This window comes from Papaver somniferum, chromosome 9 (assembly GCF_003573695.1).
Source record: "Papaver somniferum cultivar HN1 chromosome 9, ASM357369v1, whole genome shotgun sequence".
Taxonomy (NCBI): Eukaryota; Viridiplantae; Streptophyta; class Magnoliopsida; order Ranunculales; family Papaveraceae; genus Papaver; species Papaver somniferum.
The window spans coordinates 65,477,533-65,493,348 of NC_039366.1; the positions used below are offsets into that span (position 1 = coordinate 65,477,533).

The 15,816-nt window shown below is 36.6% G+C and overlaps 1 protein-coding gene and 1 pseudogene across 1 annotated transcript; both read right to left on the minus strand.

The window, feature by feature from the left end:
• Positions 1–1,478: 1,478 nt before the first annotated feature.
• LOC113307910 lies at positions 1,479–3,266 on the minus strand (annotated as a pseudogene).
• Positions 3,267–3,869: 603 nt separating this feature from the next.
• Positions 3,870–10,341, minus strand: LOC113309762. Its single transcript, XM_026558278.1, has 18 exons — positions 8,446–10,341; positions 8,289–8,360; positions 7,992–8,196; positions 7,805–7,904; positions 7,238–7,333; positions 7,055–7,136; positions 6,895–6,954; positions 6,698–6,750; positions 6,442–6,608; positions 5,963–6,176; positions 5,825–5,882; positions 5,668–5,724; positions 5,347–5,592; positions 5,157–5,221; positions 4,963–5,019; positions 4,787–4,880; positions 4,346–4,486; positions 3,870–4,263 (listed from the first exon to the last, which is right to left on the minus strand). The coding sequence occupies exons 1-18, from the start codon at positions 10,048–10,050 to the stop codon at positions 4,153–4,155; spliced, it is 3,483 nt and encodes a 1,160-aa protein (XP_026414063.1). The 5' UTR covers positions 10,051–10,341; the 3' UTR covers positions 3,870–4,152.
• Between the last annotated feature and the right edge of the window lie 5,475 nt (positions 10,342–15,816).

The following is a 15,816-nucleotide window of genomic DNA, read 5'->3' on the forward strand; positions in this document are numbered from 1 at the left end:
TAGTATGGAAGGCAAGTATTTCTCTTCTAAATAATCTAATTTTCTATAGATCACCATCTTGAATCTCAATTCATCATAACCCATAAAGCTGTATAAGTTTTCTACCTACGGTTATAGTGCACATACCATTGTGATCTACGAAAGATAAGAGGCTCTCCCAAGGCTACAATTAGTTCACTCACTTTAGGCATTTCATTTTATTACATTTAATTTTTCCCGTCGATATATTTTAGTTTCTCACAATTGATCTTTCCCATTATCATGAAGTCTTCCTGATGGTCCACAATTGTTTTAACGTATCTGTATTAACCAAATTTTACTTCCTAATTTAGAACGAATTTAAAAACCAATGAGACACCCGTTCTTGATTGAGCCGGAAACGGTTATTCTCATCCAACGACTCTAATTTCAGTCCCTATAAATACAGTCATTTTGAGCTCCAAAATCACACCTTTTATGCCCACAGTTTCCTATAATTTCACTTCAATCTTCATCTTTCATTCACAAAATCTTTCGGGAAAAAAAAAACTGGATATCAGAGTTTGTGGTCCTAAGTTTACTCATGAAGAAAATTTAGCAACAGTGTTACGAATTTTTCGCAAACAAGTTTTTGGAAACAAGTTTTTGTAGTGTTCGCTGCAGAAACAAGGAATCTGAGAAACTGTGATGTTAAGGGATTGTGTGCTCGTTTTCAATCAATTTGTCGTGTTGCCAACCAATTTCTTGGTATGCTGATGCAGATTAACTGAAATAGGCTTAACGGTGAAACTAAAACTGGAGTGATCCAAAGAACCGCAACAATATGGCAACAAACTAACAGAATATTTTTTCAGTTTTTAGCCTGTTTCAACATCCTTAGAGAACTTCACAGGTTCAACGCCTTCCGATTTCTAAATGCTCCACCAGCCGTTCCATGAATGAGGATGTTGATTACCTCGTTTTTATGATTTAATTGTAATTATGTCTAATATAATTTTATTTAATCTAATGTACTTTGATTCAAAAGAAGAAATGTTCAAATTAGAAATGCAGTTACATGGTTATTGAGTGACGAAGAAATAATTGAGAAGTAGGAACTGATAGATGATGAGACTTCAACAATAGAGTCCCTTCGTGAAAGGAAGCTATTAGAGCGACAATCACATTGGATAATCTATTGTTGAGTTATGAGAAAACGACACCAGAAATTCTTACGATGATAAAAAAATTAAAGATGAGTTTGGTTTCAACAAAAAATAAAAAATCATTGAATCATTTTTCAAAAAAATTTCATAAATAATTAATGTATTGAAAATAATATATAATGGATTATCAATTTATATTTCACCTGGGTCTATATGAGTAATCAAAAATATATTACATTATAATTTCAACGAATTATTAATTCAATTTATCATCCCATTCGGGACCGATTATAAAAATATTAATTAAAAAGAATTTATTAAATAATTGAATATTAATTAATCGAATGACCGCTTTATAACATAACTACTCGCACAATTAAAATAATAAATTAAGAAGAAACCAATACAGCATCGGTTTCAATGATATATGAGTTCTTCCCATGGCGCCCAAGAAGAAGCCAATCATTTCCTTCGATGTACGAAACATCCAAAAATGGATTCACTTCGGATTGAGTCAGTTGTTTACTGTATGCAACTCTAGAAGAGAAGTTCGATCCTGGACCAAAGCATTCGTATTCTCCAAAGAAAACAGTCCTGCAGAAAAATTGTATACAATACAGTTATACGAATTCGTATTGTATAATTAGATTACAAACTATGAATCAAGATACGTAGTAATTAAGATTTAAGAAACCGACTCGTCTCTGGAAGGGTCGTTCCAATCATTCCATCCACCGGAGTATACAACGTCTGACATATATGATTTCGCAAAGACAACGGAAGCGTACGGACCCCAAGCTCTTCCCAGCCAAACCTTTCCTGCCCCGCCAATCTTACAGTTCACAAATGAAAAACCTGAATTTTCTGACAATGTTTGTCTTCCTTGGGCTGTAATAGATCCGCTTATACCTTTTGGAACTTCCCTTGCTATTGAGTTGATAGTACAATCCTGTTTGTGTAAATTGAAATGTTATTGATTATAAACAAGTTCATTGTCTAGGACGTGTAAAGAAGAGGATTTATCGGAATTTTGTTATACCTCATAAAGTGATCTAGCGTTGCCAAAAATGAAATCAATTGATCCTTAAATGAAACATTCTTTAAAATAATGTTTTCCTTGATCGTCATGAAGTGTGTCTTGTGCACCATAAAACCCACAACCGTAAAATGCAGCTTGGTCTCCTGATACCCTAATAGCTAATGCTTGAGCCCCAACATCGCCAGGAGACGGAGGTGGAGCTGTATTCTTTTCCGTTGCAAACGTCAAAGTCGTCAGATTGAGAAAAAAGAGATGGTAGGCACAACTCAAGAATACTGTGCATATTTGGTTTAAAATTCATTAAGCATGTTGAAATTGGTACCAAGCCGAATTTGATTTGAGAAAATTACCTGAAAGCTGATATTATAAGCTGTGAAGTTTGAAGAATAGACGGCGAATGTGGAACTATAAATTGTCCCTCCAGTGGAGTTTGCAGTGTCATTCCAAGCAATGGATGTGTTGCGATAATCTTTACCTTGAAGTATCAAATTCGTTTTTTTAATTGGGACAACCACCTTCTCCCTGTCTCATTTAGAGGCATAAGAAGTTTGAGTTTCATCTCTACATTCATAATGATAATAGTACTAGATAAAAAAAAAAAAAAATTGAAGCAATAGTACTAGATAATGAAAATACAGTGACTATTACCTGTAAACACCAGAATCAACAATAATAAGCGTTCGAGTCGGACTATTATCAGGAACAGCATCAACTGCTTTCTGGACACTACTAAAATTCCCACAGCCATTCAAATCGACAGTCAACACTAGTGACACATCATAATCAGCTATAATACTCGTTTTCTTCCATTGGGTATTACTGCATTTAGTTGTACTTCTTGGATGATGATGATGATGAGAATGATGATGTCTAGATGGAGCAATGTTTCTTAGAAGTGAAAAAAACTCTTCAATGCCGGTTAACTTAACCACCTTATTAGCAATGTTTGTGGCTATTTGTATGCTACTACCAGAGGAATGGAAAGAATTGAGAGCCAATAGAACGGATATTAAGGCAATGGAAAGAGTTGAGAACCAGAAGCAAATGTTTCTTTTGCTTCTTCTGGTGTTGGTTGAGGTACCCGCACTGTTGCTGTTATTCATATTTCGTTACTAATATGTTACTAATGTTATGACATTATTTGCTCTAGGGTGAGAGATATTTTTATATGGATGGAGTTGGTGTGAGAGACTTTTCACATGAGAGGAGTTGTAATTAGCGTGAGATGTAAGAAATACTATGTATTACACGTGAGAAATTCATACACATGTTACTAAACATATACAAACTTTGTCTAGAAAAGTAAGTGGAAGGCGGTGGTGTGAGTTAATCAATGTATTCAAAATTCAAAAGTGGAGATTGGAGGATCCGTAAGCAACAGAGCAAGGATTTAAGTTATGATGAGTAATGGGTAATGATAATAGGGAGGTGTGTTGCTTTAGAGAGTTTCTCGACTTAATTTGAACAAAATTCAACATAGACGGTGTGCACAAGATTATATTAGTTCTACTTCCAGGTTTTAAGTACAAGATTCAATTTCTGACTGTCTAATACTAGAACAGCAAATACCAACATTTAAGATACCTTTCCGCTGGTCCATTGGGTACTACACAAGATCTATGTTTCAATGACTGAACTCACTTCTTCGCTAAGGTTAACTTATGATACCAAGTTTACAGACACGTACAAAAAATAAAGAAACTACGGAAGGAATCGGATTAATGGATGTGATTACCAGGGATGAAATGAAGAATAGAATGTAACAAGTTCTGTTTACAGTGGTTGAATGACAATGTGATTCTATTCCTAAATTCATGTTTTATCTGCTGCTACCACTACCTAAGGGAGCCTGTTCAAAAAATGATATTTCCACTACTGAATCTGTATGAAATACTTCTGAATCTATTTCTTTTAGACCACCCTGACAAAATTCTACTACTATACATCATTGCAACAAAAAGCTTGGCTGTACAAATATATATACTCCAATCAGCTTTTCTTTGGAGATCTGTCAATAATACGACACTTTGGAACTGCCTTTTGCAGCACAGAAGTCCCTTGAAAGATGGCCATCTGGTAATCCTTCTTGTACTCTTTCAACTGTAACAACAGACACATGTTTAGAGATATAGCAGTGTCAGAGGAAAAAAAGAAAGGAACCTAAAATAAAACCAATACTGACCTTGTCATCACCAACTTTTTCGAAACCAAATCTGTCTGTCCATATGGATTCAGCTTCTCCAGCAGATGGAAGCACCAGGTACTTCACTTTCAAGAATCCCAACAACCTCTCGAGGCAACAAAACAGTGACTGGAAGTAGCCCTGCACAGAAATAATAGAGAATATAAGAACAGAATCCAAAAGATCTGACAGTGAGAATATTTGAGGATTAGACGAAAAAATGATATTTCTCTTTGAACGGTGAGAATAATGATTTTACGGATGCACCTAAAAGCCAACAGAAAAAGCACCAGCTATCTAATATTTTAATTCCTCGGTGTCTCTCATTTGAACACCACAACCTTCAGTATTGTAGTCCGCATCTAGACGAGCGAATGGGGGACAAGAAGAAGAAAAGACGGAGAACATAAAGAAAGGATGCATCAGAGAATCAATCCTAACCTGTCCTTGATGATCACTACTCGTCGCAACTAAAGGAAGCTCTGCTACTTCCTGCCCAAATATTCGAAGAATTCCAGCTGTTACCACGGAAGAGCTGCAAAAATAGGACGACATTTCAGGACAAGATAACTTTTACGAACTAGCACCAAATCCAAAGATGAGTAAACAATCCTTACTTAATGGTCAATACTGCACAATACATCCCACCATAGTCTTGGACTTTGTTGTTCCGTCTGTAGGATATGCAAATAGAAGAATAAATATGTCAAATTCAGATTACTGTTACTTACATAATTAAGCAAAAAGGAATAATACTGAAAACGGCATGATGCGTGCTGGATAGAAGATGAAGCCAAAGATTCTTGCTCACCCATATATCATGGCTGGGATAACGTCACGACCTGTGGTAGCGTCAACAATAGGGTCAAAGCGATCCTGAGCAATAGAGAACACGTTAAAAAACCAACTGTGACCTGGGGTGATTATTGACATCAATCATGTAATAAAGAGGGCATATCATAATCACTGCACTAAACAGAGTGTCATGAAAAATTACTCACATGAAAGATTGCTAAAGCCTTTGAAAGCAGTGATCTACTGTCAGGAGAAGTCGTCTTGCCACTAAGAAGCCTCCATCTTACATCCAAATCTCCATCTATATTCAAACCTTTTTCCTCGAGCTTCTCCTTCACAACAACCAAAAGAGAGTCTGGAAGCCTCTCTGATCCACGAACGATCAACTTCTGCAAAGCAGTATGAATTCTATTGCAGTCCGTGCAACAAAACCAGTCCCCTTTTGGCAGTTCCTGTTAAAAAAAAAATTAATAATCTACAAAAATAAGAGCAGTACAAAAGGGCCAGATAAAGTTCGCCTTGCACACCTGTAGATCTGCCATCTTGTGATCCTTCAGGCACCCAACATGATATTCCTTCTGGCACTGATGAAAACATGCAAACTGAAACTAAGTACACACGTGTGAAAATAACTGATATGTGATGATACATAGGGGACTCTACATGCAAGAGAAAGATACACACCTGATCGCAAATTATAACTGTACGTGGACCAAACTCAGATTTGCTAAAGCCAGTCGATCTACAACAAGGTAACAATTGTAAGTCCAATCTTAGAAGATAAAAATCTGTAAGCCTACTTGATAATAAAGCATGTCTTACCGGCATAACGAGCATCGACCACCAACTTCAGGTTCTGTAGTTTCAGCGATTCGTATACATCTTTTGGTTATCTGTTCAATAACATCAACTCCTTCAACCCTCCCGGCTGCCCTGGCATTGGCGTTACTTGTACAATGGTTTTCTCTTTGGAACATACTCACGCAATATGGACAATACCAGTCACCACGAGGAACTCGCATCTCTCCAACACAGTCTGCAACGAATAACAGAACAATCAGAACTGGATAATCTTTCATAATGTCACCCATAGGTCTAAATCTGCACAGTTAAGACCAATGGTGATCCATAAGCTAACAAGTGACATCAACAGCATTACTTGTCACAGATATCTGTTTCATTTGTCGGTGTCACAGCTGCTAACAAAGCTTACTACATTCTACAGATTTTTATGGAATCCTCAATAAAAACTGACGCAAGCAAACCAGTGAAAATTATCGCAAGCACAGAGAAAAATTTACCTCGGTGAAAGGCCCTAGGGCATCCATCACAAAGTAAAAGATCACCAAAATCTGCACAGATGCCACACAGGTCATCATTGTAGTTGGAAACGAACTTCCGAGATTTCGAAAGAGAAATTGACAGCTCATGCAGTGACACCCCGTTTGACGTATAGATGTTTAGGTAACTGAAAAAGAAGAAAGAAACAGAAGTCACAAAAACGAAAAAGGTCAAAGGAAAATGACGTCTACGAAACAAATTACATGATCAACTCACGGTTTGCGACGTGAAGCCCAACCAGCATGAGCTTCAAAAGCAGAAGGGCTGACCTGCTCATTCAACAGAAAATTAAGAATCCAAGAAAAGAGAAAACAAATAAATCACACAGAAGCGTAAATCTGTTGTCCAGTCATTTTTCCCCCTCTTCTGATTCAATTTCAAAATGCTAAAGTTTAGGATAAATCAAACTGTACCTCAGTAGTGCAACAACGACAAAATATGCTAAAACCCTTTTTGTACCCCTCCAGCAGTTTCTGTCCAACAAAAGAATGAACCTTACAATCATATATATACAAATCTAGTAAAAACATTTTAACAAAAGAAATGAGTGAACCTCTTGTAACACTCTAGTACCTTTCCATTCATGTAATATGCCAATTCAGTTCCATCAGGTAAGCCACCTTCCTCAAACACCAACTTATGCAATCCCAGATCCCTTGAGAAAACACAACAGAACAAAAATGGTTAATAAGCAATAATTAACAAATGCAACAAAATGGATAATCAAATTAAACAAGAAGAGAAAAAGATACTCACTTTCTTGTTATTTTCCCTTTAACACTACTTTTCTTCTGTGACGAGCTATGCCTTTGTATACTTTTCAAGGACTTTGGGGTCACAACTGACTTTGACCTAAAGTAATCCGAGAATAAAACCATATCAAACGAATTAATAAAAAATAAAAAAATAAAAAACATTATAGTCTTAAAATATCATGAGCATAAAGATTTATAATTTTATACGTATAATAGAAAAAAGAACTTCATCGTTACATAAAGTAACATGACATAAGTTATACTACACTTCACCATCAAGTGACTCGAATCTACCCACTGGTATTCTTCATTTTCAAAAATAAAAAAGGGAATACTTTTAAGTCTTTAATTATCCTTTTGAGACCTAACATCTCCATCACAATGCTAGTCACTTATAGACAAAAACAAACTACATTTCTAAGCCATACAGGGAACAAAAAAAAAACAATCACTTTAAGCAAAAACAGGGGTTTAACACTAATACAAACAAAAATCTGATTCCAGTTCCCTGATAGAGAAGGGACACAACAGAAAGAGTACACGTTTCAACATCCAAGCAGTATCATACCTCTCATCACCAGTTTTACGAGCTGGGCTTGCACAAGATCTCCTGGATTCCAGGCATTTGTTGCATACTTGCACAACCCTTTTGGGTCCAGAAAGAGGTCCTACAGATAATTAGATTATCAACTTTTCAGTATGATGCTCTAAGTGGAAATGTTAAAAAGAAGTAACACTTGTGACCAGAAGCTCACCTTTACAGTACATACAGGTACACGTGTTTTTCACGTGTGCAGTGGAAATTGCACTTTGAATTGTTGCCTTCAGGTTCTCCAAGGGAATATCCTTCAACAAACCTAATACTTCTCCAAGGCTGCTACCATTCTCCAAGTAAATATACTCCTCAGGGTGTTCCTTTGTACCACCTGCATGCTGCTCGAACTGGCATGGTGTAACCACCTGAATCAAAAGAAAAATGGTTTTAGTCATCCACTAATCTCTTGATGATATTAAAAGAAATGTACCAAATAACATAAACAGGTAAGCCTCACTTTTTCCCCTTTGCATAAGATACAGGAACACAAAATACCAAGCTCTTTTATTGTTCCTCGAAGCTCTGTTGTCTGAAAAATATATCAAACTAGTTTCAGTGAAGGCAACTTTATTAGTCAATGCAGAGCCGACTAAAGTGTGGTTAAAAAGAATTACCTTCTTTCCCGGAAAGGCATACTTTACAACCAGTCCCTCGAGCATACCAGTCTCAAATAGCTCCTTGACATTGGAGGGAGAATTGGTGAAGACATATTCAGGTGTATCAGTTCTTTCCTCCTTAGGTTTCAAAGCTGAGCGCGTAAAACGCCTTGATGCTTCTTCTGACACGCCATAGTGTACTTCATTACTGCAACCGATCACTTCTTGCTCTAATTTAGGTTTCAAAAGTGAACGAGTAAACCGCTGCATGGATTTCTCAGGAGTAACATTCTGCTGTTCATAAGTTCCATTGATCCCTGCAGGCTCTGTCTTGGGTTCCACAAGTGAACGAGTAAATCGCCGCATAGGTTTCTCAGATGGAACATTCAGTTGATTACTTATAGGGCTCATTACTAAGTCCTGGTTAACTTGCAAGGCTACACGAGGAAAACGCTTTGTGGATATACCAGCTGACATATTTTGCTTCACTGAATTTTCGGTGACCGCCACTAACTGTTCCTTGGGTTCCAGATTGGATTCCTTGACTGTAGAGTTTTCGACCTCCTTGGGTTCCACAAAGGATTCTTCGACTGTAGAGTTTTGGACTTCCTTGGGTTCCAGATTGGATTCCTCGACCGCAGAGTTTTCGACCTCCTTGGGTTCCACAATGGATTCCTCGGCTGTAGAGTTTTGGACCTCCTTCGGTTCCAGATTGGATTCCTCGACCTCCTTATTGTCATCCATTATCAGATCATCTTCCTTAGTTTCCAAAGCTGAATCAGGAAAGCAGTTCCCAGGTTTGTCCAATGAAAGAAGCTGAGGGTCAGAATTTTCAGGGACAACTGCTACATGTTCCATAATATCTAAACTGGGTTTACCGGCTGAAGTTATTTCTACCTCCATACTGTCATCGTTTACCATCTCATCTGCTTTTTGATCCAAAGATGAACAATTTAACAGCTTGTTGGATGTGCCAGTTACATTATTTTCTATGCCATTCTCCTTTAAACCCTTTTCTACAAGGTTCGCTGGTGCCAGCCTTGAAATTTTTGGTGCCTCCTTTTCAGATGCCTCTGCTGAATCCTTACCTAGCTCCTTATTGCCATCCGTTACAGTCTCCACAGTCATCGAGTCCAAAGAAGAACGAGTAAACCGAGTTTTAGTTTTCCCAAGAGACGCATTACGTTTTTTGTAGCTGATAACTTCTGTAGCTTTCAGAGCTGAACGTGTGAATCTCCTTGGTGTATTTAACAAATCAGTCTTCACCATTTCCTCATCATCAACACAATTGAACTGAGCATTCTTCTGTTCATCCCCATTTTCAATGTTACCATGTAAATTCCCATTCTCAACTTCACCCTCCTTTGAAATTAGGGTTTCCTCATTATCAGAAAAAATCTCTTTTGGTTCTTCCTTAGGGACACAAAGTTTAGCTCTTTTCTTACTAGATTTCCCTAAATCAACAACAGAATTAGGTTCTTCTGCTTTTCTAGCCCTAGTTCTACCTAAAGACCCAGAACATTCAGATTGGGCATTCATAGCAAATGCAAATTCACGTTTCAATCCAATTCTTGGATTCGATGATAACACCTTAAATTCTTCAGTATCTCTACCTTTTTCCATCCCCAACAGAAATCAAAGCATTCGAATCGCAACAGAGAAAAAAAAGAAAAAAAAAAAACCACCCCCAAAAATAAGAACCCTAAAAATTAATACAAAGAGAAGTTTAAGATTCAAACCATTGAAATCGCTGATCTTCTGTGAACCCTAATCACCATACGGAGAACGATCGTAGAACTTCTGCGGACAGATCCAGAAGAAATAAGATAAAACTAGGGTTTCAATTTAGGGTTCCAATTTTGGGATCAAGGAGGGAGAGAGAGGTCAAAGGTGTGTATGTATGGCAATGCCGAAAATAAGGAATGTGGAAAATTCTGTCTTTTTACTTTCTCTTATATCCCGAAAATACCCTTAATCCGAGTTCTCATGGGACCGACTTTTTAAGCTAGAGAATAGAAGTCATAAAATTGTTCGGTCATGGGTATTTTGGACAGTTGGGTTTATTAATGGTAAGTTTGGTAAATATGGGAAGTTTCTTTGCATTGAGAAACGGAGATGAGAGAGAGACAAAGAGGAAAATTTAAAACGACGAGAATCCTGGTAAAATATATAGATCAACCAATGGGGAAGATGTGGGCCAGGTTTATGTTTGCTACGTCTACGGCTGTAAAATGATGTATATTGATGATGTATTAATGGGTTGATGTATTTGTGTAGCTTGATAACAAAGAGGGCGGGAAGTTGTACACTGTTGTGTATGAGTACCGTTGGGATTGGAAATTTTCAAAATAGGACAATTAATAAGGTCATTAAAAGTTTTAAGCGTGATTTATAGAGAGTCAAACAACGGCAAACAACGGAACACTGAACAGCTACTGGACCGCCACCCACGGCTGCAAACAACTGCTTTAACACTGAACAGCTACTGGAGACGAAGTTCATCGGAGAATCAACGACACATATATTTCGTTCACCATATGGCCTATATGGCTGGCAAGAAATTCCAAGGTCTACAGAACAACCAATAAAATCCGAATCAAATCTTCTAGAATACTAGCGCTTATGTGCACTGAATCATATACCACCACTGACTGCCTACCGATGTAGTCATGTCCAAAAGACACAAACAACCAAGAAGACCCAAATCATATCGCTCGGATGGGATACTTCTGAACCACAATGATTAAACTTGTCTTTTTTTTTTCTTACTAAAAAAGGAATTATATTAAGAAATAGCTTAAGTTACTTTATCATCCTCGGTCAAGGATTTTAACTACACTGAAAAATCAGAATACACAAACACACTAGAAGTAGATTATACGCTTCTTTGGCTAGCCAATACGCTGTAATTTATTTATCTTTTTGAAACTGAGAAATTGAATTGATAATCAAATAGTGTTTACATAGTTTGCATCCTCATGAAGCAAATTAAGAATTTTATCTGGAGGAGCCAAAATCCAAACACCACTAATATTTTGAGTTCTAGCTAATTTAGATAGAGAATCAGCTACTTTATTTTTCTCTTTGGGCACATAGAAATATTGCCAAGAGATATGAATACTTAATAAAAAAAATTATGTCTAAGATTAAGTTGTGCGATCTCCAATTGATGTTGAGAGAATTACCCAGAACTGTGTCCACTACAAGCTTTGCATCCAGTTCAAAAACCACCTTTTCCAGCTTCTTCTCTATTGCCCATTTCATTGCCTCCAATAAAGCTTTACTCTCAGCTTGACCCGGACTAGTTGCTTCAGCTAAGTAGATGCATTTCGAGCCATGGTGCACCTGCAAAATCACGACAAATCAATCCAATGCCTCCAGTTTTATTGTCTACAAGATAAGAGCCATCAGAGTTAATTTTGAAATATCCCCTAAAAGGTGGATGCCAGTGAAGATTATTCATGTTTTGAGGTACTGAAAGTCTATGATTGGTAACTGGTTTGTTCTCTAGGACTGCAAATTCTCTTCTGCATTTTTGGATGATGATTTCATGAGATAAGTTAGCTTCTTTGAAGAACTTGTCACACCTAGCAGTCCATATACACCAAGCTATTATTCTTAATTTGCAAACTTCAGTTTCTTGAATCTGTTTGGCAATGAGATTATCGAACCATCCGCATAACCAAGCTGCTAGATTACTCCCCTGCAAAATATGAATTTCTAGGACTGCAAACCAAGCTGCTTTAGATAAAGTACATTCTAGAATGATATGATTAGCTGATTCAAGTTCATGAGAACAGAAGGGACAACTGAAATCTTCATCTTGAATCACCTCCATCAGTTTGTCTCTAGTTGGAAAGATCTCATTCACACGCTTTCACAAGAATTGATTAGTTTATGGGTTTATGGTAGAATAGGTAACCTCCACAGTTTCTTAAAAATTCCTTGCATCCTTGTACCCACTGAGTTATCTCCATTTTTATTCTTAATCATTTTATTATAAGCTGACTTCACTGAGAATTTTCCACTTCTTTCAAGAGCCCACACTAACCTGTTTTCTTGTTGAATGTGAATAGAGATATTCATGATCAAAGCAACAGTATGAGATTCAAATAAAGATAGAATTAAACTTGTATTCCAACCACCATTATTTGCAGAGAATAGTTGATGAACATTAGTATAATCTTGAAAGTGAGAAGAACCGGCCTTCGGCGTATGAGGGTTTTCCAGTTCAGGTATCCATCTGCCATATCATTATTTTTTTGCTAATTTCCTACACTCCAGCAGCTATGTCTCTTGATGAAATGTTGTTCAGAACTGATACTTTTCCAGGACCCCGTGCAATTGTCATTATCTGAAATATTCAAGATTTCTCCATCTTGAAAATATTTTGCTTGAAGAGAAGCAGCACAGATAGAAGTATTATATGTACATACTTTCCATGCAGATTTTGTAAGAAGAGCTCTGTTGAATAAATGCAAATCTCTGAAACCCAACCCCTTTTTTTTGAATTATTAACATTCCTCCAACTAATAAAATATTTTTCTCTATTAGACTTCTTGTTTCTCCAAAAAAATTGTTGAATAAAGTTTAACTGATCAACGATGTTGTATGGTAACTTGAAACTGATCATATGGTGTACTGGGACTGCATTGGTCACATTTTTGATCATGACTGATCTTCCAGCTTCAGACATATATTAGAGCCATTCCATCTTGAAAGTTTGTTTTCCATCTTAGTAATGAGGGTGGAGAATGAAATTTTCTTGTTTCTGACTACAAAGAAGGGAAAACCTAAATACCTCTCCTTTTCAATGTTTAGTTGCCTAACTTGAAGAATACCACTTATAAGTTGGCAAGAATGAGGACTTATAAGATTAAGCAATCATCTGCAAAAAAAAGTGTTAGAACACTGCTCGGTCGAACTCGCAAGCGTTGTTATCTCAAGCTTGTTTGTCAATGTTAGTGATCAAAACTATAAGTCTTGATTTCTAGTCTACTTTTAGTAATGTCTCAGACTAGGATATATTGTGTAGTTGAGCATTAGACTTCACGACGTTCATCAGTTGAAGACGAAGAACTACTAAGGAGATCTTGTGGAACTTCATCAACAAAAGGTATGTGGAGACTAAAACTCATCTATCACTTGGAAGGTCTATTTCTACTCTATATCCTATATTGAGACAACAGTCGTATTATTATATAGTGGTTGATTATACACATTTGAGATTTCGAGTTGAGTTTAACTCGCTTATATATTTCTCGAAATATGTGTTAGTAAGCTTTCGCTTCAACCAAGTTCATCTTATATTCTTGATGAAAGTCAAAAGATGATCATGTAAAAATTGCCGAGTAACATCTTACATGGTTTGTGTGATACAATCATTTGATGTAGACTTGGAATGTTTCGTTATGATTTTTTCAATAACTTGAAAATTCCTTTGATGTTAATAGTGTGTGAAAACGGCTATTGTCATCCTCTAAGAAAGTTTCAATGATTGAAATAAGAGTTTAGAATACTTAATAATCACTGGATTATAAACATAGTGTGCATTATTGCATGTATGTGATCCATGACCGGAACTAAAGTATCGTACTTGTAGTTGTGAAATTACGTGTACCAAGTACACATACCAGTATGCATACTTGTGTAAGTTATAGGTCCAGGAATTTCTGCTGGGTTTTGGAAGTGTACTTAAGTATGCCTACTCGTTCGCATACCGGCGGCCCAAACTCAGACCGCCTACTTAAATATGTGTACCCGTATGCATACCTGAGTGGTTAAAGTTCTAAAATCGGTTGGATCATGAACTAATACATTTATATAATAAGGAATGCATTCTTTACAAACCGTGGATATAATGTTCATGAATTGATTCGAGTGAATCAAATCGATTTTGCTTCAATTGTGTTCTTGTATACTTGTATGTGAATATAGCAATTGACCAACTCTTTAACTAGTTTCAGTTGAGTCATTTGAACTTGTTATGGTTAAGATCAATAAGGTTGATATGAGAGTGCTCATATAGCTAACCTCGGTTAACTACGGTTGAGCCAACATGGTATACACGTTTAGGTACGGTTACTTAAACCTAAATGAGGGTACATTTCATTTGTATATAACAAGCTAAGTTCAATCTAACGATTGAAACATATTAGCTTGAATCTAATCAGGTTTTCATTTAACGTCGAATATTAAATGCTTTGTTGCCAAGGTAACTTAGATTGCAAACCTTGATTTGAAAACTATATAAAGGAGAACTCTAGCAACTTGGAAACCTAATCCTCACACCTTTTGTGTGACACTAGTTGTATAAGCTAGAGTCGATTCTTCTTTAACCTTAGGTTTTTCACGTAACCATGTAGGTTAACGACTTGAAGACTTCATTGGGGATTGTAAAGCCAGACGCAACTATTTTCTTTGTAGTTGCGTGTTCAGATCTTACTTCTTCTATCTTATTCAGTACTATCTTCTCTAAGATTTGCTCGAGATTATATCTCCGATAGGTAAGATTAAAAGTAGTCACAAACATCTTCTTCTCATCGTTTGTGATTCCACAATATCTTGTTTCGCTACCATACGATTAAGATTATTGTGAGGTGATTGATAATACTAGGTTGTTCTTCGGGGATATTAGTTTGGTTTATCAATTGGTTCCTATTCACCTTGATTTATCAAAAGACGGAACAAAACTCGTAGGTATTTCTGTAAGAGACATTTTTTATCTATTCCAATTGGATTTTCTGTGTGAGACTGATTTGTTTATTAAATCTTCGACTTTGGGTCGTAGCAACTCTTGGTTATGGGTGAGATCATCTAAGGGAATCAAGCGCATAGTATTCTGCTGAATCAGAGACGTAAGGAGCGCAACTGTACCTTGAATCAGTGTGAGATTGATTAGGGTTCAACTACAGTCCAGTCATAAGTTCATTGGTAGTAGGCTAGTGTTTGTAGCGTCTTAATACAGTGTGGTGTTCAAATCTGGACTAGGTCCCGAGGTTTTTCTGCATTTGCGGTTTTGCTCGTTAACAAAATTCCGGTGTCTGTGTTATTTCTTTTTCGCATTATATTTTGTTATATAATTCAAATATCACAAGTTGTGCGTTGAATCGATCAATTGGTAGATCCAACCTTTGGTTGTTGATTGAAATTGATCGATCCTTGAACATTGGTCTTTGGTACCGTTCAAGTTACTTCTATTATATTCAATCGAGCTCTCAAATTCCTATTTGCTGATTACAGAATGAATTGAGAGATAGAGATATAAAACTCTTTGATATACTTTTCTATAGATTGAGTATGACTGTCTAGTTGATTCTCTTGAAAGTATATTGGAGTTTGTCTTTTCAGATTTCCAAACGAAATATTGGTTGTGGTTGTTAGAACCCC

Excerpts from the sequence above, each read along its gene's own strand:
- LOC113309762 (XM_026558278.1), bottom strand. The coding sequence starts at position 10,050 with ATGGAAAAAGGTAGAGATACTGAAGAATTTAAGGTGTTATCATCGAAT. Across the intron at positions 8,197-8,288 it reads TCTTATGCAAAGGGGAAAAA|GTGGTTACACCATGCCAGTT; the intron begins GTGAGGCTTACC and ends CTTTTGATTCAG. Across the intron at positions 6,751-6,894 it reads GTCGTTGTTGCACTACTGAG|GTCAGCCCTTCTGCTTTTGA; the intron begins GTACAGTTTGAT and ends TTGAATGAGCAG.